At 44.6% G+C, this 26430-nt stretch overlaps 1 protein-coding gene across 6 annotated transcripts in view; it reads right to left on the bottom strand.

The window, feature by feature from the left end:
- The window catches only part of cadm2b (cell adhesion molecule 2b), a 134202-nt gene that overhangs the window by 31840 nt on the left and 75932 nt on the right, over positions 1-26430 (bottom strand). For all 6 annotated transcript variants that reach the window (XM_031573020.2, XM_031573024.2, XM_031573022.2 and 3 more), the window contains exons 2-3: positions 12177-12203; positions 1131-1280 (exon numbers count right to left, since the gene is read on the bottom strand). In XM_031573020.2, the coding sequence (XP_031428880.1) occupies positions 1131-1280; positions 12177-12203 (177 nt within the window). The remainder of the gene's footprint in view (positions 1-1130; positions 1281-12176; positions 12204-26430) is intronic.

The following is a 26430-nucleotide window of genomic DNA, read 5'->3' as shown; positions in this document are numbered from 1 at the left end:
GTGTGTGTGTGTGTGCGTATGTGTGCGAATTTCAGTAGCTGTCTCTTGCATGGTAGGTCGTCCGTGCACAAGAAACCCTCAGATTGACACGTTAAAGCTTGTAAGCACCTTATATGGATTTTTGTGTCAGAAATGTACTAAGTGAAGGGACCCACTGTGAGATTATTGAGCATTCTTTTCGGGCAGGCTAAAACCTTATGTAGAAAGCGGTGTGAATGTCAAATAAAATCTTTAGTCATCACCTGGAATTTTTTCTCCCCCCATTTTTCCTACCAGAGAGCATCCAGCACCTTCTATTGGAAGCAGGCAGGTGAAGTGAAAAGTCCTGCTGCTTAGATGGTGTTGGGAGTGGATTTACGTCTTTTCAGCGGTGGGCTTTTTTTTTCTCTTTTACCACGGGAGGACAGGGGAGAAATGAGGTGAGGGCAGGAGGGGGGGGCCGGCAGCATAGCTCTCGACGCTGGCCCATGGAGCATTCTCATCCGTCTGACTCAAGTGGCCCTGGGGCCCTACATCAAAATGCCCGACACGACGGGTGGTTGGAGTGGGTGGTGGAAGGTGTGTAGGAGTGTGTGTGTGTGTGTGTGTGTGTGTGTGTGTGTGTGTATAAGGGGGGTTGGGGGGGGTCACAGCATCCACATAAATGAAATGTGTACTGAACAGCGGTTGAAAAGACCCTCCAGTTTTGATGATGGAAAAAGCTGCTTTGTGCTGGAAATCGTGCCTCATGGGAGAGTTCATGCAAGCTGACAGAGCTGGTCTTGCTGGCTGAATCCACTGGTTAAGATTACGTATGGGGTTACATGTGGGGAGCATTACTGGAAAGCCAGCCACTGCCATCATTTTTCAGTTGTATATAAAACAGGTTATATTGTATTGAGTTGTATCTGTGTGTCTCTCTGTGTGTATCTGGCAATATATCTGTCTGTGTGTGTGTGTGTGTGTGTGTGTGTGTGTGTGTGTGTGTTTGAGAGAGAGAGAGAGAGAGAGGGTCTGTAGATATATGTATACACAATGCATGTCCACACGGATAACATTTTGATTTTGTGTGCTTACAAGGCACTGATTCTGTCAGACGATCACAGGAGATCTAACCTTCACGCACCACTGAGTTAAAACAATAAGCTTACCTTTCTTATCCCCAAAGAAGAGGGTCTGTTGTGCTGGGTTTGACCACTGGAGGGAGGTGTTATCATTGAAATCCACCCGGCACGTCATGTTGGCCGTCCCCCCCTCCACCACAGTCACATTCTGAGTGATGGGGACCTGGCCCTGGCCACCTGCAGAGGGGAAAGACGAAGATGAAGTCTGGGGTCAATGCAAACCTCCACAGGACACGGTCCTGACGGACTCAGCCACATGAAGCGCATTCCTTTGGGGAGGACATCTTGGCCTTGTCATATCCCATTATCACCCATGATGGCAATTGATTAGTTTTTTTTCACCCTACCACCCCACCCCCCTCCTTCACCCACTCGTGAAAGGTCATTTGGAAAGTGCAGCGGATAAATAGAGAGATTTGACGTGGAAAGGGATGGCTGTTTGAGGTCAGAAAGCACAATCAATGAGTGGAGCAGTACAACAGCATGCTCAGTTGCAGGGCCCCCGACCAGGAATTACAAACAATTGAGCACAACTCGCTCAAATACAAAGGCAGAGCGTGCGGGAATGATGGATGATCAATGCCACAGTTCACCAGTGGAGGAGAAAGGAAAGGGAGAAAATGTGTGTGTGTATGTGTGTGTGTGTGTGTGTGTGTGTGTGTGTGTTCGTGTCCATGACTTCATGACAAGTGTGTATACATCACATGTACGTGCAACTGTGTGTGTGGGGGTGTGTGGATCAAGCATGCAGGCGACACCTCCACCCCTCCTTCAATCTTCCCCTCTCTCTCTCTCTTTCTCTCGCTGTGCCTTTTCCCCCACTCTCAGGATTTGGGGAGTAATTGGGTAGCATGGCCTAATTAGAGGTAGTCATGTTCTGCCTTTGGAAAGAGAGAGCAGCTGCAACTGGGTGGCAAATTGACGCATAATCCCCTCAGCACGGCGGAGCGGGCCTCTTCGATCCAGCCGGAAGGAGCTCCGGCCTGGAGAGTGCCACCGTCGCTCCGGAGCAGGGAGGGAGGGTGGTGAGAGGTGGCTGGGGGGGAGTGGGACACCCAGGCGAAGCCCAATCACCCATCCGTGCTGGAGCCCGGCAACTCTTCCTCCCCTAGCCTAGACTTCCTCTTTCTCTGCCTCAGTTCGTGCTCGTCTCTTTTTTTTTTTTTTTTGCAAAGTCTCTTAATTGCATTCCTGAGCTGTCTCAATTCCCTCTGCACGTTCTATTTTTTCCCTTTTCTATTATTTTCTTCTTTTTTGTGTTTTCTCTTTTCTCTCTCTCTCTCTCTCTGTTTCACTTTCACTTTTTTTGTACAGAAGAAACCAGGGATGGCTTCACAGGGAAAGCTTCACAACAACAGCAACAGGAAAAAATAATGAGTTTTTTTTTTCTCTGAGAAAGGCACCATCGTCCTTGTGACAGACTGAATGATCTCCTCACAAGGCTAAACAGCGGGCAAAGATTAATCACAATCCCCACCTAGTCGCGATTCGCGCGGTCACCAGGCGAGTCCAAACGCAGGTTGCCACACGGCTGAACGGTTGGGCTCGCCACGACGTTACATTTCATGCCAAATTAATCTTGGGTTTTGATTACTCGCGAATTAATCCTTCTGAGTTTGTTTCGCACTCACAGCGGTGGAGGGGAGCCTCCCACTGGTACTCACATTGTTTCTCATTTGCGAAGGTGACATTGGATAGCGCCCCCGGCACGCAAGCACTGGAATAACCACAGCAACAACAACAACAACGACCCCGACTGCCATGCCACGAACTGTGGTGGCAGATGTCTCTCTCTCTCTCTCTCTCTCTCTCTCTCTCTCAATTCCAAGTCGAGATGGGTCTGCCCCTCGCTGGGGCCCCGGTGTCCCCTCCTGCCCCCTGCTGCCCCCACTGTGAGGATGCAAATTGAGTTTTTCAAACGATTCTCCAGCGAACTGTCAGGGATTAACATAGGGTGGACCCAAGAGTTCCCTGATCTTTTCAGGAGTGGTTCTCTCTCTCTCTCTCTCTCTCTCTCTCTCTCTCTCTCTTGGGGGGGGGGGGGGGGTGGGGCGTCTTGTTTCAGGACCACCGCAGTGCAGATGACCCCTTTGGCACTTGTCAGGTTCATCTGGAGATAAGGTCTGCACTGAGGTAGATAATGGGCTGGAATCCTAATTAAGGTAGACAGGGAGTGAACCTCACACAACCGGAGGTACATCCACTGGTTGGCTTTGCCGGGGCTTTTTGGCGGCACCTCTGCCCTTTTCAATTTTCCTTCCCTCAAGTGCAGAAAGAACATGGAGCGTTTCCTGGAGGCTGAGGCACAATCAGTGGCCATATAATCCTGAATGCACAAAGGTCTTACACCCAATAAAGTCTTTGTAATTGCTTGAGGACACAAAGCCCCAGCTAATCCTAAGCAGTAGTACAGCACTACTCTAAATGCATAAAAATAAGCATTAAAATACATAGAAACAAATACACAGACACACACACACACACACACAAACCACTCACACATCTCAACTGCAACCACACCCTGCATTTGAAATTCTTTGAGGGTCTGTCTGTGAAACAGCAAACTTCCTCTCCCTTCTCTCCTCTGATTCCTCCTTTCGTGAGCACCGAAGCAAAAGAAAGACCATTGTGATATTATATCACATGCCACTGCCCTAACCAAACATTGAACCATCGGCTACAGCAAAGCCGACCTGCCACCGCAGAAAACAATCTCCAAAAGTACGTCCACTCTGCCATGACTTGCCTAGCAACGGTGCCTCTCCAAATCCTTTCAATCACCTCCCTCTCAAAACACTTTTGCTCACGCACACGCACAAAAAAAGAAGCAGAGCAGATGCTTAAGTGGCCTGCAAAGAGCCTACTTCAGTCCGACTGGAGAACCGGCTATACCACGGTGCCTTTCTGACAGTATGGATTGGATAGGGGGGTGCTACTTCAGCGATGACTAGAATACATATCAGGAGAGGTTGCGACTTCTCACATGTACACACATATAGAACAGCTTGCGATTTTCAAATCCATTTTGATCTCTTAATACTTTCACGGCAATAAATTATGCAGTGGGCGCTTTAATGCATGGTTTGGCATCACATTTACAGTTCGCTTGCAGCGCGAAGCGTTTGATGTTGACTTCTGCATTGCCATGCTTTGTTTCACCGCCTTATCCTTGGGCAGGCCTCTCTAATCTAGGAATCAGGTTTAATTAGAGCGAGAGAAATATTCAGTCCGATTTGTGTGAATTGGATTTTCTCACTGAACTGGCAATAGAGAAAAATGTTTCGCCGAAGCCTTTCTCACGGGGAACAGTAGGATTGAATCATTGATATTTGATTTAGCCAGGCTCGGAAAAAAAAAAACCCACAGTGGTCGCTAATACTCGGTGGAAAGCGGTGCATCTTGCGGCACCAATAATCATAGCCCCACATAAAATCCAATTTAATGCTATCTGACCAATCTGGAAATACAAGATAATGCATGCAATATTTATACGGATCTGCTGTCGCTAACTGCAAGGGGAGATAAAAAAAATGCAACATCAGATATTAATCTATATTACAGCAGATAAGATGCAAACATTATTCATGACTTTCAGGATGCATCACTTTAATATCTACGAGGATTAAAAGAGTAAAATGATGTTGCATCTGTAAACACGGATATTTTGCTGCTAACGTTGATTCAGAACACATCAAGCAGCTAAGCCAGGCAATTTAGGATTAAAAAAGACCAATATTTCGAAATGGCAAAAAGGAGTGGAAAAAACTTGTCATAATCTGTGCATAGCAGGGTGGAGAGAAATGTCTCTTTTGTTTCAAACTTTTGAATTAGGAGCGAAGGAATGAGACACGTGGCCCCAAACGCTTTTCTTTCTTTCTTTCTTTCTTTCTCTTTTTTTTTTCTTTTTTGGTTTCGGCTGACTGCATCACATAATAGAGAGCGGAGTCTTGATGAATGGCCAGAAAGCAGTCAAGCACGCCGCCGTGGAATAAACTGTACACCCCCCCACCCCCACCCCTCGGAAAGCAAACAAATAGCTCTGAACCAGTTCGAGAAAATACTCCTCATCTCAATTCATTACCCCCTGATAAAATCTCTCTCCTTCAGCCCGCCCATGACTGGGCTGGAAACCGTTGTGTGGCACTTCCCTATTCAAAAGCTTGGGAAGTCTTTGGAACGGTGGCTTTTGGCGCAGCCTGGCAAGCAGTGTGATTTGTCACGCCGCACACACAACCCTGACAGGATGGCCAACCCTGGGGAGGACTGGCCTCGGATCAGGGCCTATACGTTCCAGAGCTGCTCAGCTACTATCTGACCAAACGTCCTTAATCATGTGTAATCCTATGTAGTAATGCTGTCAGTACACTGTAATAACATGTATTAAGGTTCTCTATCATCTCACCGTCACTGTAGTAATGGATATGGGAAATTGAGGTTTTATGCAGTTCGCAATACAGCTCGTTAGTGATGAGATTAAATGATGTAGATGATTTCCTTGTCTTCGATGATCTATATCGTAATGAGATCAATCACAGTTCAATCACAGTTCAACATCATCTCCAGTGATTAATCACATCATGTATGGCTGGAGGGACAATTTGTCTCAGCAGCATTGAATGAAAAAGGGGGAAAAAAACCTCTAACAGTAGCCTCCAACCACAGGCTACAACTGTTAAATCCCAGATGAAAGGCACCTGCAGAGGATGGAGCATTTTGTCAGTCTCCAGCTTAATTCTCACTTTGAGAGGGACTCATTTCATAAATGTGTCGGCACTTAGCACTTCCATAAAGATCCCGCATGCCAAAAGGCAACCTGCATATGGGAGAACCGATACTGTGATAAGCCCCTAAACCTCGAAAACAAAAATGTAGAGGTGTAGAGGTATACTCACAAGAGTCAAACCAACAATAATCAGTTAAACAGTAATGTCCTGATCATTTCATTTAGGAATCAATTTCATATTTATGGTTCAGTGGAAGACAAAATTATTTTTTTATTGAAATAGTCTTTTACACTTCAATGACTTTACTTTTCTTCTCATTAAAAGCCCACCACGTGAGGGTATCCATATCGATGTGAGGCAACCACGCAAAACATTAAACAGAACCACGCGTGCGGCATCATATTCTACATTTCAATACATTAAGTTTCACAATTTCATACAGTTATTCAGTTTCGTATTTCTGAGCGTGGGCTGAGAGAAGCTATGTGGAGCACACAGTAGAAAATGTAAAGCAGGGCCTAGGATGGATAACATGGGGTGCAGGCTGTAACCCTGATACCATGAAGGAAGATGCAGTGCTATATGATAATGTGTGAGTGAATGTGTAATATCTGCGACACTGCATCACTCAGCACCTGAGAGCGTCTCCAGTGGCCTGCAGATGATTTAGAATTGATCATTTGCGGAGGCGCCCCATGCTGAGGTAATAACGGAGCAGATAAATTAGTTTTCATGCACAGTTTCGTTTCAGACTTAAAAATGACACATGACAAACACACCCACGCATGCCGACACACACACACACACACACACACACACACGCGGACACACACCGGCATGCTCACAACACAAGTGGGTAAGCACACAAGTGGACACACACACACACACACACACACATTTTCCTATCCTAATCTCTCTTCACCAAAAAAGGAAGGGCATTAGTCACTCCCATATCCCATTTTCAGGATCCTTAAGAGAAAGTGAACCACAAATTACTCCATTAACTTTCCAACACACTGCTTTTGTTTCTTTAGATTGGCCATTATGCTTCGAATAGAATTACACCTTTTATGATGGGGAGGTGGCATCTAGGCTGTCCCCAGTATGGACAACATTTACAAATCTGCTCAAATCCTCACACTAGAGATAACGTATTTGCATGTACATTTTTGCACTTAAATTATTGTTTTTTGGTACAGTCTTGCATTCTGATATTCTGAAGTTTTAGCTTGCCTTACACAAATGTATAAACTTTTAAGGAGATTTGATTTGATTGTGTTCTTTGTTCCATTGTGAGTCAATAAGACACAGTAAGTCAATAATTTGAACTTTATGTGATAAGGCTAAGTCTTGGACAGGTCTACTGCAATGTTCACATTAAACATCCATTATTCATTCAAAAGAGGTATTGCAGTGTGTGTGTGTGTGTGTGTGTGTGTGTGTGTGTGTGTGTGTGTGTTTTATATTTTCCTGTGGCTGAAAAGGTAGAACAAGGTGCTAACAACATCAAGGCCACAGTCTCATACCCAGACAGCAACAACTTCTAATGAAATAACATCCTTACATACCTGCACTGTATTCACTGGGATTAAAAGTGTCTGGTAAATGCGTTCTCCCAGACATCCCCTGGCCTTCCCCTCCCACAAGCCTCTAACTTGGCAGGCCCCAAAAAGTGCCCCCCCCCCCCCCCCCCATTGCCATGGTTCAAAGATAGAGATACCCATATAGCGATTACCGTTTTTAATGAGAACACCACTACAAAGCAAACTATAAACAGCACTGCCATACTTAATTTGACGAGTAGTTGGTTGTTTCGGGTTCTCACACTCCACACCCACCCTACACTTTAAGGAACCACTGATTTACAGTCACTAATGCATTCATAAAGGTAACAGTAGGGGCTCTCCCCTGGTGAAAACAATCCACCCAGTCCCCTTTGAGCGCCCTGACATAAAGGTCAAAACATACGCATCAGACAAAAGGGTAGAGAGAAAGGCAGAAGACAGGGGAAAGAGAAACTATGGAGAGAAGAGAAAATGGAGAAAAAAAAGACACAGAGTTTTGACAATCTAAATATTAATCACTGCAAATGCTGCAACATGACAAGCTTTAATTAATTGGCCAACTCTGAGAGTAAGCTGAGACTGGCCTATTTGCCTGCATGTTTTGGGAACAGAATTTATTTATCTATTTTTGCCAGAGCGACTGAAGACATGTTGTACTTAATTAGGACCGCGGGCTGCGACTGGCACTTAGCACAACCTTGGAGAGGATAGGCGCTGAGAGCATCCCTGGAGTCCCCGCACCAGAGTCATTTTCAGGACACTTTGAGACAGACAATGGCCAAAGTCCCTTTTTACTTAAAATGAAGCCCCCCCATCCTCCCCCCGTCCAGCAGGCATCCGCTGAGCAGGATCTGCCTCTGGGTTGTGTTTGCTCATAACTCTGTGTCTGGGGCTTCTCAAGCATCAAGGCTGGATTACAGGACTGCTACTAAATCCAATCTGTGCTCTGATGCTCTTTAAAAATTCTGGTTCATGGCACTCAGTCATGTCGGCCCTTCTTTCTCTTCCACCCCTGCGGTGCATCTTTCACAGGCCACATCTCTGATGGGGGTCACGAGGGGTAACCACACTCCAGACTCCCTGAAAAGAGCTAATGTTTGACATCTTTGAATGGTCTTTGGTGTGTGTCTGGGACTACAGGGGGGTTCTCCTGGGTTAAAAGCCTATAAGCCCTAACATTTGCATTATTTCGGTTAGGGTTGCATTATGTCAGAGTCGGTTGGCAGACTCCTCGATCCAAATTGACCTAAAACTGATGTAAGAGAAGTGACACTCTGTGCAACTCAATGCATTGACCTCAACATTTGGCAAAGACTCGGATCAATGTACATAAAAGACAATGTACAGAGCCAAGTGCAATAGTGTAAAGAGTCAAGTGTAAGTTACAGCATTATAGACGCGGGTCTGAAGCCTATAGTGAGAGACTGACAGTGGCATTATCAACATATACAACAGCATTATAGATGGTGGCAGATAATGATATGGAGTTACAATCCTGATATGCATCAGCATATGAGAGGAGTCGATCTGACCCTGTCAGTGTCTGACGCTTTTTGTTCTGTTGTTGATTTAATGTGATTCAACCCCAACCCGATAAAGCATCCTACCTAATCTAAACATCAAACGCATCAAGTTAATTTCCCCAATCCGTGTGATATATAATGGCGATCGTTGACCTTTCACGAGGTTAATGTACTGTGATGGCTTCTGTAAGCTTAATAATTGATGTCTGTCTCGGGACACGACGGCGAGTGCGCGCTCCGATAAACGTCTCCTGGCGAGTCTCGCCTCTCACAAAGGGCCTCTCGTTTGCTGAACACACCTGAAATGCACGACTTCAAATTGTGCCCTTGCTGTTTACTGTCCCCCCTTCTTTTATGACAGTCTTTTGAAATTCAATTTGAAGAGATATAGGAAAATCCATAGGTAATTACGCTAAGCGCCACCAGTCGATTACTGTTGCCTAAGACCACGGTATAGCAAATCAATCCAGCTTAATGACTTGTCAAAAATAGATTTGGTTCATCTCAGCTTCAGGAGGTAAAAAAGGGAGAGAGGCACACAAATGAACAGGGTGGGGGGGACACGTTTTGGAATAGCCTCTCCTGTGGCTTTTTGCATGAATTTTAATGGGTGAGATATGCTCACAGGCATTACAATGGTACACATCAAACAACCATTCGGCAACAAGGGCCCCCGCGCTCATAATTGCCAAGCGTTAAAGCTGGAACCGCTAGATTATTGAAAATGGTCTGTGACATCCGATCAAAACGTTCCCCCGGTAATGTCTGTTTGGACAGTGTAGACAGCTTACGCTAACCGAGTGTGTCCATCACTGGAGCTACAGGCATATTATGCACTGAGTTGCCACCCCATCACCCATCAACCCCCCCCCCCCCCTTATCACCCCCATAGCACCATAACATCTCTCCCCGTGGTCATGGCATGGTAGCACCATAACATCTCTCCCCGTGGTCATGGCAGTGGTTGAGAGTTTGAGAGAAGAGACAATGGACAACAGTTCAAAAATTCTCCGTTTGTTGTGTGTGTATGTGTGTTTTTGTGTTTATGTGTGTGTGTGTGTGGGTGGGTGTGTGTGTGTGTGTGTGCGTGTATGTGTGCTTATGGGGGGATTGGGGATAGGAGAGTGGCGGCAGAGACATTGTACTGTCGGTGAGTGAACTACCCCGCAACCCCCCCACCCCCCACCCCCCTAATACCACTGCCTTTAATAGTGGAACTGTGCACTATTCTCCCCCTGTAAATTACCGCCACAGGGGGGTTCAGTCAGCAGAACTGGCAATGTATTTCCCGACTTGGAAAGAGAGGAAGAGAGAGAGAGAATGAAAGAAAGAAAGAATGAAAGAAAGAAAGAGGAGGAAGAGGATAGAGAGAGGGGGTGGGACCTTAAGTGGCTTTTTTTCCCGCATTAAAGAAAAGAACATTGTACCAGTGGTGACAAAAACCATCTGGAGAAATGCATCACCCAGAGGAGAAGCAGCAGAATTGTAATGGTCCCGCACTTTTAAACATTTAAGACACTCCTGAAATGGTTACTTCTGGAGTGCTTTTTCCTTCTTTACTCAGTGAATCTGCTCATGACCAGTAGCAGTCTTTTTGATCTATTCTTTATGTTTGGTGTTTAAATGTGTATAACAGAATGTACCTCCTATATCATTCAAGGACAAAATTCTCAAGAACAATCTGATTATTTTACACTTTTGACATTTGTCATGAGAAAATCTGAATGGTAAACACAATGATTATCATCAGACAACAAAAAAGTAATAACATTAATAATGCATCTTTTTTGTTAAGATCAAATCTGTTTTATTAGTCTTTGGATGGGAATGGGAATCTTTGACTTCTCGACTATTGTTATCTTACTGTTAGGCAGATCAATCTATGACATTTTAAAGCAGCACAGAGGCACCTTGCACTGGCTACGAGTCCCAGACCCTCTTCCCTTCCATTAAAGACACAATTTCATGGAGGAACAGGGGAGGGGCGGTGAGGGGCCTAGATTATCATCTCTGGGTCATGGAACCGGGGGTCACAGCAGAATGTGATGTTTGTTTCATTATCTGCCACTGTCTGTGTCTCTGCGGGGTGTGTCCAGGCTTAAATAAACTAGGCAGAAATACGCTCCCAATTCCCAAACCAGAGTATGATCAGTATGGAAAAAAAATACACCACAGTGTGGCCTTAATAACATGTTGGAGCATATCTATATATTGAGGTCGCGAAACATGGATGTAGGTGACATTGTTTTGGGGGTATGTAATTTTCAATAATTGCATAAAAAAAACTCTATTCCAAAACTGACAGAATCTATCTCCTGAAAAAAAGCAGATGGGAACCTTGAAACCAATTCTGATAGAAATGAATACATGATGAAAACATGAAAATATTTAAGCGTTACCAAAACAGAGTTGGCTTAATTTAGTCTTCCTTCACCCTTTGAACTTGGAAATATTACATAGCCCCCCCCCCCCCCCCCAGCCCCCCATTCCCCTGTTCGCAATTCTTTTCTATATGCATCCTATATCTACACATACACATTTAGATAACATGCTCTCATCCTAATTAAACAAAGGACAGAGTTGAGCAAAGCAAGAGGATGTAGAGAACGCCATCTCCCATTAGTCTGTACCTGACGCACCATCATAATTACTCATAGCCTAATTAGAACACACCGGAGCTCCAAAACCGCAAGCCAAGCTCATCCATTTTGTGCGTCCTCATTGTGTCCATCACTGTCGATCCTCTCGCCTCGCACCTGTGTGTGTGTGTGTGTGTGTATGTGTGTGTGTGCGTGTGTGTGTGTGTGTGTGTGTGTGTGTGTGTGTGTGTGTGTGTGTGTGTGTGTGTGTGTGTGTGTGTGTCTGCATGCTCATACATGTATGTTAATCACTCAAGGTCCAATGCGAGATTAGTTTGCAGCATATGAGGGTTGACCTGGAAAGGATCTATCTGCACACTGGAAGAAGGCAGCAAATGGCTACCCACCTTTTTTTTATTGTCCAATGACACAAGGTCACGAGTGGTGGTAATCTCTTAAAAAGCCATAAATAGTGGACATGGATACCGTATAGATCATGGATAACCCCGAGGCCAATTCATCACCCATACTGGGGTGCCACGGGGCTTCCATACTGTTACTGTATGTTAATGCCTGACAGTCTGCAGTTGGAGATAAAACAAGGGCCTGATCTGGACATTGTTTAATAGGAGCTGTGTTCGACATAAATCATGTCAGTGTAGAGAAAGAAAAGATAGCTCACCTTTCACTTTGTTTTTTGTTGCGGCCTCTGGAAGTGCAAAAGGGTAGGAGTCAGGAGATGGAGGACGAAGGGAATGGGGGAGAGAGGGGAGAAAGAGACAAACAACAGATTAGACGGGTTTGAAGGTAGAAAGATGTGTCATTCTTAAAAAAGAAAAAAACGTTTCATATTATTTTTGACCATGTGTCTGAAGTTCCACCGTTGTTCTTTTGCCACAGACGGGTGACAGAAAGTCAGTGATATCACATTACCATTACATGTACCTGCCACGACATCTGCTTGCATCCATATATTTATTTATTTCCCACTGATTATCCTTACAGCACTTACGGCAATGACCATTTCCTTAATAGCTCAAACCATCTGTATAAATCACTTCTCAAAGGCAAGTGCATAATTAAGTTTAACCTTTTGGAAAAGACTATGAAAAGGCATTTCAGGCATTTGAAATATACAGTTTGGTGCATGAGGCTTTTAAGGGGAAAGTATGACTTTTAAATCTAATATGGTCCTGCTATTCTTTTCAGAGTTAAATCCTCTGGATTACTGGCACTTACTCCGGTAGGACTACCCCTGATGTCCCCAGGTCTTTTTTGTAACTAAGGATACATCGACAGAAAAGGTCATGTGCTTTTTTTATCCCAGTGTGTACGTGTACACACACACACACACACACACACACACACACACACACACACACACACACATACACACGGATATCTTCCCGATCAGATCCAAAGGTAAGGGGGCCTGCATTATGCCGCCAAGCCTGGAAAGGTGTTGAACTTAACAGTTTAATGGAAGATTCATTGTTTTTGACACTCGTTAATCTTTCTTACGCCTTTACCCTCTTCTTCCCATTTTCTCCCAACACGGAAGTTATTAATCTTTGCCTTCCTCCACGGTGTCTAAATCTAATAGTGTTGACAAAGTCAGACACCATGATAAGATTCTCCTTGCTGAGAGCAGAAAACGTTTGCCAACTCATGAGCGGAATACCAATGGATAGAGTCTATCCTGGAAGGGGGTAAATAAGCCTTAAATCCCATTATAAGACTATGCATTTCTTATTTATTATTAGGTTTCCGTTTGCCGACTTTTCAGCAGTAATAATGCAATATGCCTACGCTGCAGAAGTTATTCAGTGGGTGGGGGATCACTAATTGTGAAATCACCGCTGTAATTGAAACCATGCAGTGTGATTTTTAAACCAACGGTCAAGGCGGCAGCAGCAATGTATTCACACACAGGAGGAAACAGCGTTAAGCCGCATGTTTGACCACGGATTTTCGCAAGCAGATCACAAACGTGTGGTCAAAGCATTGTGTTCAGACTGGGTCAGCAATTAACTTGGTCCATAAAGTGGACATGGATGTATTCTCCTCAGCACCGCTGGGCCGAGGAAGACCTGCGAACATTCGTTCTGTCTGGCAGACCTATTTCTGACTCTGTAGACCCGGTAATGGAGAGGGGGAGCAGCGGGGAGCTGAATGGATGGGGGGGGGGACCAGTCCCTCAGGTGATTAGTCTAACCAACCATAGAGAGGTTTGTCCTCGACCAGAGAGAGGGATAGAGAGAGAGGGAGAGAGAGGGAGCCTTCGGACTGTCCGTTCGCTAAGCACAACAAGGGGTCACAGCGGTATCTCTCTTTTTCTCCCCCCCCTCCTTCCCTCCCATCTCTCTCTCTCTCTCCCTCTCTGCCACACTGAAACTGTCCCTAGGGCAAATTGGCTGTGACTGACCTCATGTAACAGAGCAACTCATCATATTCTGGACACAAACTGTAAGTTAAAAGACAAAGAAACCCTATCTGAGAAGCAAAACAAAGTGGCGGGGCCCAGGGACAGGGATGTGGCGAACCTTCAGAGGCTAACACGCTCCCAGCTGTTTGGAGATGGGCTGTTTGTAAGCACACATCTACCCTTTCAGTGTACATGCGGACAGGGAGCAAGTTTAGCATTCCGGGCCACTACTAATGGTCTGCTAGCGGGTGCCCCCGGCAAACCAGTATCAGATCTATTATCTAGGTAGGATATATATCTTTTTAAACACACTAAGCTTTTTATATATGCATGCATTTCTTTACTCGGAAAGCACTGTCATTTTGGAAACGGTGTCATTAAATGTGTGAATTTCAACAAATTAGTAAAACTAATTCTCCAAGTACTCAAATCAGTGCTGTGTTGAAGTGTTGAAACCGTACATCACTACATAAATGAATATTACAAGATTCTTCTGGAGAGGGGGTGGGGGTCAAAGATATTACTACTGGAATGTGGTGTTATCAGTGACTTCATCTGACTGGGATGTTACCTCAGTGCCCCCTCGTTCACATTCACTGAATGAGAATTACACACTGACTCCACCACCCACATCAACACACACACACACACACACACACACACACACACACACACACACACACACACACACACACACACACACACACACACACACACACACAGTAAGTAGTATTTTGTCATTGAGAACAGAGCAATCACAATAACACCGGTAAGAGTGAACTGTCTGCAAGGTCGAGGACATAGTGAGATTCTCCAGCCATCAAAGACCAGCTCAGGTGAACTGAAAGAAGGTGAACTCAGACTGACTTCACACCCAAGTCTTTGAACGAGGGCCACTGGCTGGGCAGCGGGCATGACACACTGCCTTCCAAGGCATAAAAAATCACAGCGCGCCCTGGACACCTTCACTAGCAGCCTCTCATGCTTTGCTGAACTGCTGCCAGCAGAGAAGAATGCCAAGCGCACTCCTGATGCTGTCCAGCATCCCTTGGACACCCGACCAGGAAAGCAATGCTGTCAAGCTGACTGCAGCTGTCCAAACACTGCCTTAGGCCAGCAGAACTCCAGCTCAGATTTCTAGCTCAGATTTCCTGCCAGATCCGAAGAATGGGTAACAATATGCTAGCATTAATTCATATCCATCACAATCCATTTGATTCCTCCCATTCATTTATCCTTATCATTTAGCCTATTTTTTCTTTTTTTAGTTTGTGTACAGTGTTGTGTATTGTGTATTGTGTTTAGGATAGTTAGATTATTATACACAGCTCTAGCACTGTCCAATGTTACTTAACTTATCAAGCAGTCTTATTTAGTACATTCCTTAGTGTGTCATCCTTTACTAATCGTAAATCAATTAAAATGAAAATGATACAGCTGAGATAGCCCATATAATACCTTCTATGGTATATGTGTCTTGATTCTGTATTAACTGTAAACAGTTATAATGAAGTCTATTGAATGACCACAGTAACTAGGTGATACCACTACATAATTGTGTGTGAGAGTACCCATGTTTACAAACGGTACAGTAATATGTCCAACCCTATCAAGTTTAAATACAAATTACCAAAGATGACATAAAATGTAAAAAAAAAAGTTAATTTAACTGATTGTATGATTGTACTACATATGTAGTATTCTGTAAACATAGACAACGATCAACAGAAAAAAATGATGGATACAATTTGCTAGAGAATACTAGCAACTACAACTGTGAAGTGTTATTGCTTAAGAGTAGCAGAGTGTCGCTAACCCTTGCCCAGCAAATGACAGATTACACAGCCCTAACACATGAGCATACAGCACACAGTATTCAAAATGAGTCGGCAGTCTTCATTTATTATTTACAATTTATTAAGCACCCAGAGTGTTACCACGCTCTACCCATCCTCCATGCTTTAAGTGTGTAGAATGTCAATGATACTTGATTAGTTGCTTTAAAGTCAATGTCAATGTCTTCTAATAGAACATTTTGGCTAGTACTAAAACAAGGAATGGACCTCACCTTAACACTGAGGGCCCTATTTTGACGGCGCAAATGTATTCATGTGCATAATATGAGGCTACTGGTGTAACTATACTAACGACAAAATGTAAAACGCCAGAGCAGCAGTAATCAGTAGCCTACATGAATGGGGAATGCATAAGATATGGGAGGTTGCGAGCTATGTTTATGCTGATGAACACCTAGACGAGCAACAAAAAACGTCATTATTCTGTGTTTACATCATGGATGGCATTTGTTTACTGCTTGTGCTTACTGAGCATTTCATTCAGGTCGGACAAATTGGAATACCTCTTCCTAGACGTTTGAGTCTTTCAAGGAGTTTAAAGCAAGTGCTGGAATTGCACCCTGGTCAACTGCTTTAAAGTCAACAGTGCTAACCACTGTCACACCAAATACGGTTTGAGATAACCAGCCAGACATGTAGAGCGCCTAGCTATGCCTTAATCTTTGATTTAAAGTTTGGGAAAATCTGATAGCCAGCCAGATATGTAACTGTAATGCCGCTTGCGCTCCCATCAGTCTACCTAGTGTACAGTTTGCAGAGTGAGTCGCGTCACAATAGGCGGACGTTCTACCACCATTCATTTCAATGGGAAAAAGAGGGATGAAAATGACAATAACAAAAGAACGAAAGGGGGCATTGGAACCATTTTTACAAGAGCATTTCACAGGCTTAGGATGTATCAGAGTTGGAGCGGTGTCCGTATCTCAATAGCAGAAGGAGCACAAGTGGCATAAACCATAAACAAAACTTAACACTACATTAACATAGAGTAAATATTTCAGCTTTCTTTAATGTGCTGACACCATCTCTCTCTATATTTGCTCTTTTCTAGAGTTGAAAGAAGAGCCTATGGCTTGTATTCAAATGCAACATGGAAAGATGCCATTTCACTGCTATATGGAAGAAATGCCAGCAAGACTATTTTTTACTTAAAGCGGGCTGACATCTTTCCAGTAGTGCTGCATTTGAGACAGAATGTGTTGACCTCATGGTGGATAGCCAACATTCAACTTAGCAAAGTATTAAGAAAAGTGCTACTTCAGTTCCCAATATCTATATTTGTTGGCAGAGTTAAAATGACAGTCCATCCAATTTCACTAATAGGCTTCTTTTTACACCGGATCAGGGCCAGATCAGAGCCAGATCAGAGCCGGATCAGGGCCAGATCAGAGCCGGATCAGGGCCAGAGTCAGCTACTACCTGGGTACTGAACTGTATCGGGCCGACAGTTAAGCAATTATACGACGAGTTCTATACAGTCCTTTAGTTTCTCATGCCTGTGAGAGCAATGATCTCCAACTCCTACTGAAAATATCATATTTTTCACTCTCATTTTTCCCTGCCTTCTACAAAAGAGAAGCGCGAACATGATAGGGCATCAGACCTTGCATTAATTAAATCACATTCACAAAAGAACTCTTTTTAAAAGAGTGAGTCTATGCGCTGTGGAGGTGCTGCCTGGTCAGTGTGATTGAATGCGGTGACTTTTCAAGGCCAGAAGAAGGACTCTGAAAAGGCTCTTGGAGGCCAGGATGTGACACTTCTGGTGGATGTTGTCGCGTCTCGGTAATGTCCCCCTGCCGTACCTGTAGCCAAGGCTGAGTAAATAATTTATTGCACTAAACAATTAATGAGGTCTGAGGTGTAAAGCAAGAGGCGACGCCCCGGGCAGTTCAGGAGAGGGTTTGAAAACAGCAAATGAAATGAGGGAAATTGCGTGCTGTCAGCAAGTAAACTCGGACAACTCCTGCACGTTGCCACGGTTTACGCCTAAGTGTTTTTAAATGCGCGGTCACAAATGGAGAAAGGGGAAAACAACATTTCTCCAATACAATTGAGTTAAAAATGCTTAGTTTTAAATGAGTGAAAGCTTTGAGGCGTAGCGTTACAACTCAGCTTAAAATCTAAAAGAGAAAAGAGCTTTTGAGACTTAATGGGTGACACAAAAAAATCACAAACATAAAATGATAAATGCCAAAGTAAATAGCTGTGTCATTATAAATGGCATTTGTAGTAAACTGCGCCATGGAGCAACAGTACCCATTATGCCCCAGAGTGAGTCACTGACAGCTATAAGCAGTCAGCCTTTTGTTGCCTTACCAGTTCCAGTTGGGCTTTAAGGGTGGTCTCGCGTCAGTGGCTTGAACACTATGGTTAAAATGCTGTAAAGGATTTGTCTTGGTGGACCGATGCTTTAGACAGAGGCAACTGAACACAATAAGCAGGGTCAGGAGCACCACATCAACTCATTCCTGAAACCTGTCAGCTATTATTTTTCTTAGCTTTTTTTCCTCTTGTTTTCTGAGCTGCAGAATGTTCTAGAGAAAATGTAATTCATGATGAACACACCCACCGCAATACACTGTTCATGTTTTTGTGCCTATTTTTTTTTCTTTTTAATTGATGTACCTTTCAAAGCGAAAACAGATAAGCCATTTCAGTCCTGTTTGTTTTTTTTCTATTTAAAAAAGCTTACTTGTCTGCATCTGCAACTCAAAGCAAAACACTTTTGGCAACACCGCTAAGTCAACTCCACAGGTTAAAGCTATGTGTAATTGCAGTAATTTGAATCTAATTGCAACAGAAAAATGGTTTTCTGGGCGGGCGTCAGCCATGGAGCGCTGCCGGAGGGCCATGTCAGTTCACTGACTAACGCGGATCTGGTGCCCGTTATTCCTTCCTGCAGTTTAACAATCACACCTTTGATCTTCGCTTTTGATATTCGTGATCTTAGTAATTTCCGTAATAGTCAGTATTAGGCAGTATGACATTCACATGCCATTGCTTTGTTTTTTCGACCCCTGGAACAGGTTCGTTCAGCACGTGCAAAAGGCTGACTCATCTGCCCACAGTGGTTACATGAAAACGATGAATGTCTCTCTGTCCGCATTACGGGCATATGTGCAAACAACAGACGGCCCCTGTACCTGCGCGGAGGTAAATCAATTCAGCAGATGCATCACAACTCGCTGGCCTTTTCATCCGATGCCAATGAATGCTAACACCTTAGCAAAAAAAAAAAGAAAGAAAAAAAAAAAAAAAAGCGCAGACATTTCAGTAATTAATATCAATCGCTTCGGCGGAAATGCCAACACACATCATATTGACAGTGTAGCCTCGTCTGGCCTGCTCAGTGATCACTTTTCAGGGCGTCACTTATCTTTTTTTTTTTATATACGGCACGCCGGCGGAATACGGAAAATTACTTTGACATTAAACTCTGTGTCCCCTTCGCATTGGCGGAGGCACGAGGCATGCAGATGAGGGATAGGATACCTCGCTTTAAGTTAATGGAGGATTCAACCTTCTCGAGTCCTTATCTGCGAGCCTCCTGGGAGAAACAGAGGGCTGTCAGCATACCCTCTCCGCTCACCTCTGGCTAGCGCGGCTATGCCGGAGACATCACAGACAGAAGGCTAATGCGACCACACAAATGGAATGGGCCGACTTTCAAAAAGCCAGATCTATTGCAGGCCCATTTGATTCCATCCGATCGTTCAGTCACTCATTTGTCTAATTGCGTGTCATTAACTAAAAATGTCAATTAAATAGAGTGGAATTGCCTCTTGGCACGTGCTCTGACCTCATGAATGTGAAGGCAATCTTTGAGTGGTAAATAGGTGAAAATTGGTAAACATTATTGTTTATTAAACATGAGGATATTAGACACAAATTTAGACAGATTTGTCAGGTACGGTTGCACCTACCAGCACTTTTTTGGTTTCATACATATTTCATAACGCACACAGTATTTTATTGGTCCAAGTGAAATGAACACGATGCACTCTAAATGATGACATATACAATACTGTATGCTACAAAAATGTAAACCTATATACACATACAGCATTCATAGTTAACAACTTACAATAAAACACAGTCTCTTAGAAACATCATATCGCCATGCTGGGAACAGAAGGCCTACATCCTGATCTAACCATGTCAGTCACCTCACAGCTACCCCAGACACAATCCTCATACTCCACTGACATGGAAAATGTTGCTCAAACGCTGCAGTGTTTTCCTCTGGTCTGTGGTGTCAGATGTCAGGGCGACCTTCAACAGTGTTGCTCCCTAAATTGATTTCCGGCCTCTAAGCTGTAACCTTTTAAGCTGCGGCAGTATCCCTCCCTCACCTGCTGCTGTGCCTGACCAAGGAACGCACCACTCAGATCAACCGTGGCCTCAAACCCCCCCCCCACTGTAAAGAAATGCCACCCAGTTGCACCTACAGTGCAGGTCCAAGCAATCTTGCTTTAATAGAGCTCCAGGCCAAATTTATACTAGCTGCCACAGCACGGTTTGAGTGGTCCACAAGGGCTGTGGCCGAAAGAGTGGCATCACAGTTGGATGCAACTAGTGGAGAGCTATCAGCTCGGCCCGTTTGGAGTATCAGACAGTGATGACAAAACTACAACAGAGATGGGCCACTTTGACACACCATGATAGATACATCACATAACCTCATATACAGCAGCATTATCACTGAATATCAACACATCAACTGTCAGAAAGACAGCAAATTTGCGGGTTTACGCATTGCATCGGTTTAAGTGCTACATCGTTAAGCGTAGCGTTGGAATGTCATTCTTTAGAAAACGAGGCTCCACGCCCAACAGCCTGGAAAGCCCTGTGACCCTGAGCATGAAAGGCTTCTGTGGCAGAGGGGACGTGAGAGCCATGCAGACACGCAAACTATAAATTAGGCTGGGTGAAGGTATATGTTACCCTAACCGCTTATCTGACTCAGTGTTGACAGGAAGAGCAAGGTCAAATATGAATCTGCATGCGAGACATGGGCAAACGGGCGCGTCTGTGTTCATGTTTATGGCTGTGGAAGGGAGAATATACAGTAATCATTTGTTTTCACGCACATTTCACTGGCAATGAAAACAATAACGGCGCTCTTTTTGTAATAGCTCAACACGTCTATTTGTCCAGATCAAGCTTGTATAGATTTCTAATTTGAATGCTTGAGAAAATGATTATTCATAACATATTTTTTTAAATCCTTATTAAGCAGATTGCTTTTTATTGATGGTTCTGTTTTGTATTAATTGACAGCAACAGCAAACTTCACAAGACAAATGACTCTTTCCACCCTGAGAAACACCTCAACCCTCTCTCACACCGCTCTCCTGTGGTGCCTTTAGGTGTAAAACCTGAAACCAATTGTTGTTTTATTACTTCATGAATCCATTAAATGCTTCAAACTCCAGGTCCACTAATATTCTGTTACCCCCCCCCCGGGCCGGATCGCTCTTAGATTCCCTGGGGGCCCCTGAACCTGCTCGGCACCAGAATCACTGAAATCAGTTTGGTTCTCTAATGGTCTATTTAGTCAGCTAAGGCAAATATTACACTAAATGTATAATGATTGGAGACAGGGCTGAAACTACGAAGCGTTCAGCTAAATGAATAGCTTGATTTGCAAAACTCAGCGGGGGAGCCTGGCGAATAACCTCGGCTCTGATAAATCCGGCATTAAAAACCGGAGGGCTGACACATTGTTTCAGTAAAAGTATTGTAATTAGCCAACCATGCATGGCAATTACAGCCTAATGGAGAGAGACTGGGTAAATGGTTCACAGGGGTTGGGGTTCCTCTAACATGTTAAGACCTAGCTTCATTGAATGCAAAACCGAGGCTAAAACAAGCACAAAAGGTCAGTTGGCACCGTTCCTGCGAGATACGAGAACTTGCCTGAGGCCAGTCATCTGGGTGTAAAAATAAGTATGGCGGTACAGTACACTGAAATATTTTTTTCTGTATCATTTGCATTCATAACCTGTTGACAGTAGGTGTGAATGGTGAATAAAACCATGCCAGAAGCACGTCTTTAATGAGGTTTTGTTATTATGGGTTAACACCTTAAGGTAGAATTTGTTTACTCACTTAACACGGTTTGCGTCACTTAAAAAAAGATTCATGCCCCATATGTCATCACTGTTCATTCCTTCACACTCTTTAGATTACACCACAGAATTAATAAGATGTTTCCATATACTCACAGACTGAAACAGCAAAACCTTATTGTCCTTCATAAAGCTTTATATCTTTGAAAGAAATATCGCTTGCCCACAGTTGCCAGAGATACAATACGTGTCAGACAAGGAAAGAACAGAGGGGGATCACTAATAGAGCAGGGTAAGATTGGTTTAATCTCCTGGTTCGACTGCTACCCACTGCCACTGTGATGGACAGCTGTACAGACTGAACTGTACTGCGGAGCTGCCTGTGGCCTGCTATCAGGGCGAACGCTGAGGCGATTGCTGTTGTGCAGAGCTGGGTGGTTTGGGGAACCATGAGAAGAGAGCTTGGCTTTGGAGTCAGAGCTCAGCAGCAGCTCCCTCCGCTGTCTTTGAGAATCCCTAATCCGCTGTCCTGAAGCCTCGCTCGGAGGGGCTGTAGCATCGCTCTCCCAGCCTGGCACAGGGTCAAATACAGCGATTGAGCAGTATGATTGGTGAGTCTTATTTTTAACATTGTTTTATCTCCCCCTATTTATTTGAATTTGGTAGCGTATGAGTGTGTGAGCTTCTGTGTTCTCTTATGTGTGTATTGCAACAAGCTTTACAATGCCATATTCATTTACTCTGAATTCATACCTTGAAGCGCCTCTCAACTCATTGTCCAGGTTGTTAATATTCCTTCCAAAACTCTGGGTAGCATACATTAATAAGCAATCACTTGCCCCCTGTTGGGTTGAATGTGTATAATTTTGAGATGAATTATACAGGTGGAGAACAAAATGGAGAAAGTAGTGGTTGTCCACAGCTGTCACTAACAGTATCAGTAGCAGAGGCAACCTCACTATCATCCATAGTCGATGCGGTGTGACGACGACGGAGCAGATCTGAGAAACTCTGAAGGTCACTGGGTAGTGAGAAAGGGTGGTCACTGCTCCAAACTGAGAAACAGAGAGAGGGAAAGAGAGAGAGAAAGAAGGAGAGAGACAGTCCTCCTCTGGGGTAATCTGCTTCTTTCTATTTTCTCTTTTTTTTTTCCAGGATCATGCATGTATGCACACAGAGTCCACACCAAGGCGCCCGCCTCCAGCATGGAGCATGATCGCATTCCGAGAGTCTGCACTGAGAGGCTCCAGTTTACCTGAAAAGGTCAGATGGCTCCATGTGAAGAGCACTCGGGCATAAATGCAACTAGATGCCCTTTTTGCTACTTATTGCAATTTTGGCGGAGAATAGGTCATATTAAACAAGGCTACAACACCAAGGCTAGGGTATGTCTCCAGGTTCACGAGCATTGCATTTATATAAAGGTCTGATATATCTTACAGGACTTGTGGTTTTTAGTGGAGAGCCATGAGAGTTCACATTTTCAACAAAGCACAAACTTTGTGGCTTATCAAAGGCGGGTGCGAGAGAGGGTGATGCTAGCCCGCGCCCCGTGGCATTTTATTTCTTGCCGTGACTCTTCGTGTCAGCAAATGTGGCATTCTATATTTCAAGCGGACATAATAATTGTCATGAAAAATGATGGCCTGCACGCAACAAAACATTTCCTGTGCTGAGAATTACGGTAAGCCTTTGCTCTACCGAGAGAACACAGTATGGCGCGTCAGCACGCCATTATCAAATGCAGTTCCCCTAGCCCCTGTCCCTCTGCTTACTCCGCTCCCAGTAGACCACTGAACCCCAGGCAAAACCGGGTTGTAGCAAACCCAACACATTTGTTGACAGAAGCCGTGATTCATTGGCTCCAAGAGTGCTGTAAATGGACAGTCGATTGAAGCCAGCTTGCCAGTGTTCTAGCAATTAGTGTTTTAAAGAAGAAAAAAAATGGTGGAGAGAGAGAAAGAGAGAGAGAAAGAGAAAGAGAGAGTGAAAGAGAGAGAGAGAGAGAAAAGAGGTTCAGTCGCCCATCGCCCCATCTCCCTTTTGCACACACACTGCCACCACCTCTTTCCTCGTGAATCATTGGCCCTTTGAATACCTAATGAATCTGATTTATTCAGGTCTAACGACGCAGGCCGCGAGCGAGGGACCTTAAGGGAGAAGAGGAAAAGGGAAAAAAGGTAAAGTGAGAGGACCCGGGCTTATTACCTCAGAGAACAATGTGGCAGAGAGGGAGCCACGGGTATCTCAGGAGCCGCACATCACAGGAGGTTCACTGAATAAAAAATAACTAAAAGTCAAACAAATCTGTCAAGAAAAAAAAAAACCTTTCATCCTTGCCCATTCCGCTGGCCCAAGCACGCGAGCCGAAGGAGTGTGTGCGTGTGTGTGTGTGTGTCTCAATAATTTGCGAGCAAATGAAAAAGCGTGAGTCGAGTGAAAGATCGTGGGCTCGGCCTGGGTGTGGGCCTCGTATGGATCGGAGGAGAGAGAGAGAGAGAGAGAGAGACAAAGAGAGAGAGAGAGAAGTGCGAGACAGAGAAAGAGAGAGAGAGAGAAGTGAGAGAGAGAGAGAGAGAGAGAGAGAGCAGGAAATGAGGATCCGTCAGTAATGAGCGTTGCTCGGCACACTGTTTTGAAACCTTGTGCCATGCCAGCCACCTTCTTGTCAACTCCACATCGATTCTGTCATTGATTCAGTTCCGCGCAAGTAATTAAAGAGTCTCAGACACATCCTCCGTCGGATATCAAAACAGCGGCGTTCGTGTACACAAGTGCCCATTATGTTTATAGTCAATGCTAAGATAGAGACCAAACGGGGGGGGGGGGGGGGACCTTCACATCTTTAGGTTTGTCACAAAAGAAGTTCGCAGTCACCATATGCTCAAAATAGACAGAGCCCAACACACAAATATGTATTCATCAGTGACAAAGTGCAACTATTTACTCGCTGTCATCTTATGATGAGCTAACTTTATAGCTTAAAGATAGTCTAAAGGTATAAATCCTCATTGCACTAAAATTAGGCAAATTAATATGATAGTGCAGAACAGTCCAAACTAAATATTTAATGGCTTCAATGACTTGCTGTGACATCTAAGTTTTTATCATTGTGATGTATATTTAATAAACCTGGGACGCAATCACAATTTGTCTCAGCCTCTGAAACATCTCAGACATGTATCCTATACCAGATGTGTATGTTCCCTTGTAATCCATACCTTTGCTGACATGAGCATTAAACTTAGAAAAGCACTTAGAAAAAAAGTACACAAGGAATGTCAATATACCCTCTCATTGATTGTCATCCTCGCCATAATCCCCATCATTACCAAATAGCAGACATCTCTGTACTGTCAAAACACAATGCGATGTGTTTTCTGTGGGATGTGTCGGCTCAATGCTCCATACGTGGAGGGCATTTGGAGGAGGTAAACACATACCGCAGGTTTCCAGGTCAGCCAATCGCAGCTGAGCTGAGGCGATGTTTGCCGTCAGGGAAGTGGATTTCTGTGTGGCTCCACACGCTCATTGCGCCCCGAGCCGCGGTGGAAGTGACCGGCGGCGGCGGCGGCGGCAGGGCGCCCCGCTGGGCCCGGCGCTGGCCTGATCTGCTGGGGGGACGCCGGACGAGGCGAGGCCGGGGCTCTCGTTAGGGCGCCCGGACGTCTGGAGGTTTCGCTCTCGTCTGGAGTTCTGGAGCACGGCAGCCTTTTAGCCAGCGGAGTGGAAGGGGGAGGCAGGGAGGGGGTGGGGGGGGGGGTTATCCAAGGCAACTGCAAGCCTCTTTCTAACACCTCGCGCTGACAGCAGTTGTTCCCAATAAGTCAATTTCCAGCACAGCACATCGACTCCTCATTCCCCCCAGTGGCCACACTCCTTAAACTAGCAGACTCACAGGACACACACTCAAACACACACAAAAAACAATACACATGGAGAAGACAAACTGTGTTTACACAAGGGTGCCGTCTGACTGAATATTCATGAGGACTCCAGCAGGCTGCGTGCGTAGGTTAGTCAGAGAACGTGGAGGTCGGGGCGGCTTTACTCCTTCCATCTATCCATCCAGTAAATGCATCCATCCTATTATGATCAGTTTATGCATTTAATGGTACTTAACGGTAATGTAAATGCTAACATCAACAAATTGCTCTAGTTGTTATGATTCTCTATTAAAGTGATTTGCACACAGCTCGCATTCCCTGTTTAGCCTGCATATGTGAAGTTGTTTCAGGGTGCCATTTAAATGGATTTGCGCTGAGGGATGAGGCGAACGACAACATGACTGCAGGACAGCTTCGTCACGTTCATTTCCATCCAAAACAAGCTTTCAAAGGGTTGATTGTGGTACGGGGGAAAAACAAACCTAAACTTTCGTTTGAGAGCGGATTACGTGAATTTGATTGAAATAATGAAATTCCTCTGATGTAACGACACAAATCCTTCTGTTACAAACGGCACATTGGCATGTAGTGCAAATGCAATGGCGGGGGGGGGGGGGGGGCAGCATTCGTGCCCATCAAGGACCCCATTACCATTTCCTATTCATGGTCCCTTCACTTTTTAATGAGTACAAAA

Source organism: Clupea harengus, chromosome 9 (assembly GCF_900700415.2).
Source record: "Clupea harengus chromosome 9, Ch_v2.0.2, whole genome shotgun sequence".
Classification (NCBI taxonomy): domain Eukaryota; kingdom Metazoa; phylum Chordata; class Actinopteri; order Clupeiformes; family Clupeidae; genus Clupea; species Clupea harengus.
Note: the sequence above shows the minus strand (reverse complement) of the source record. Positions and strands in the feature narration are given on the sequence as shown.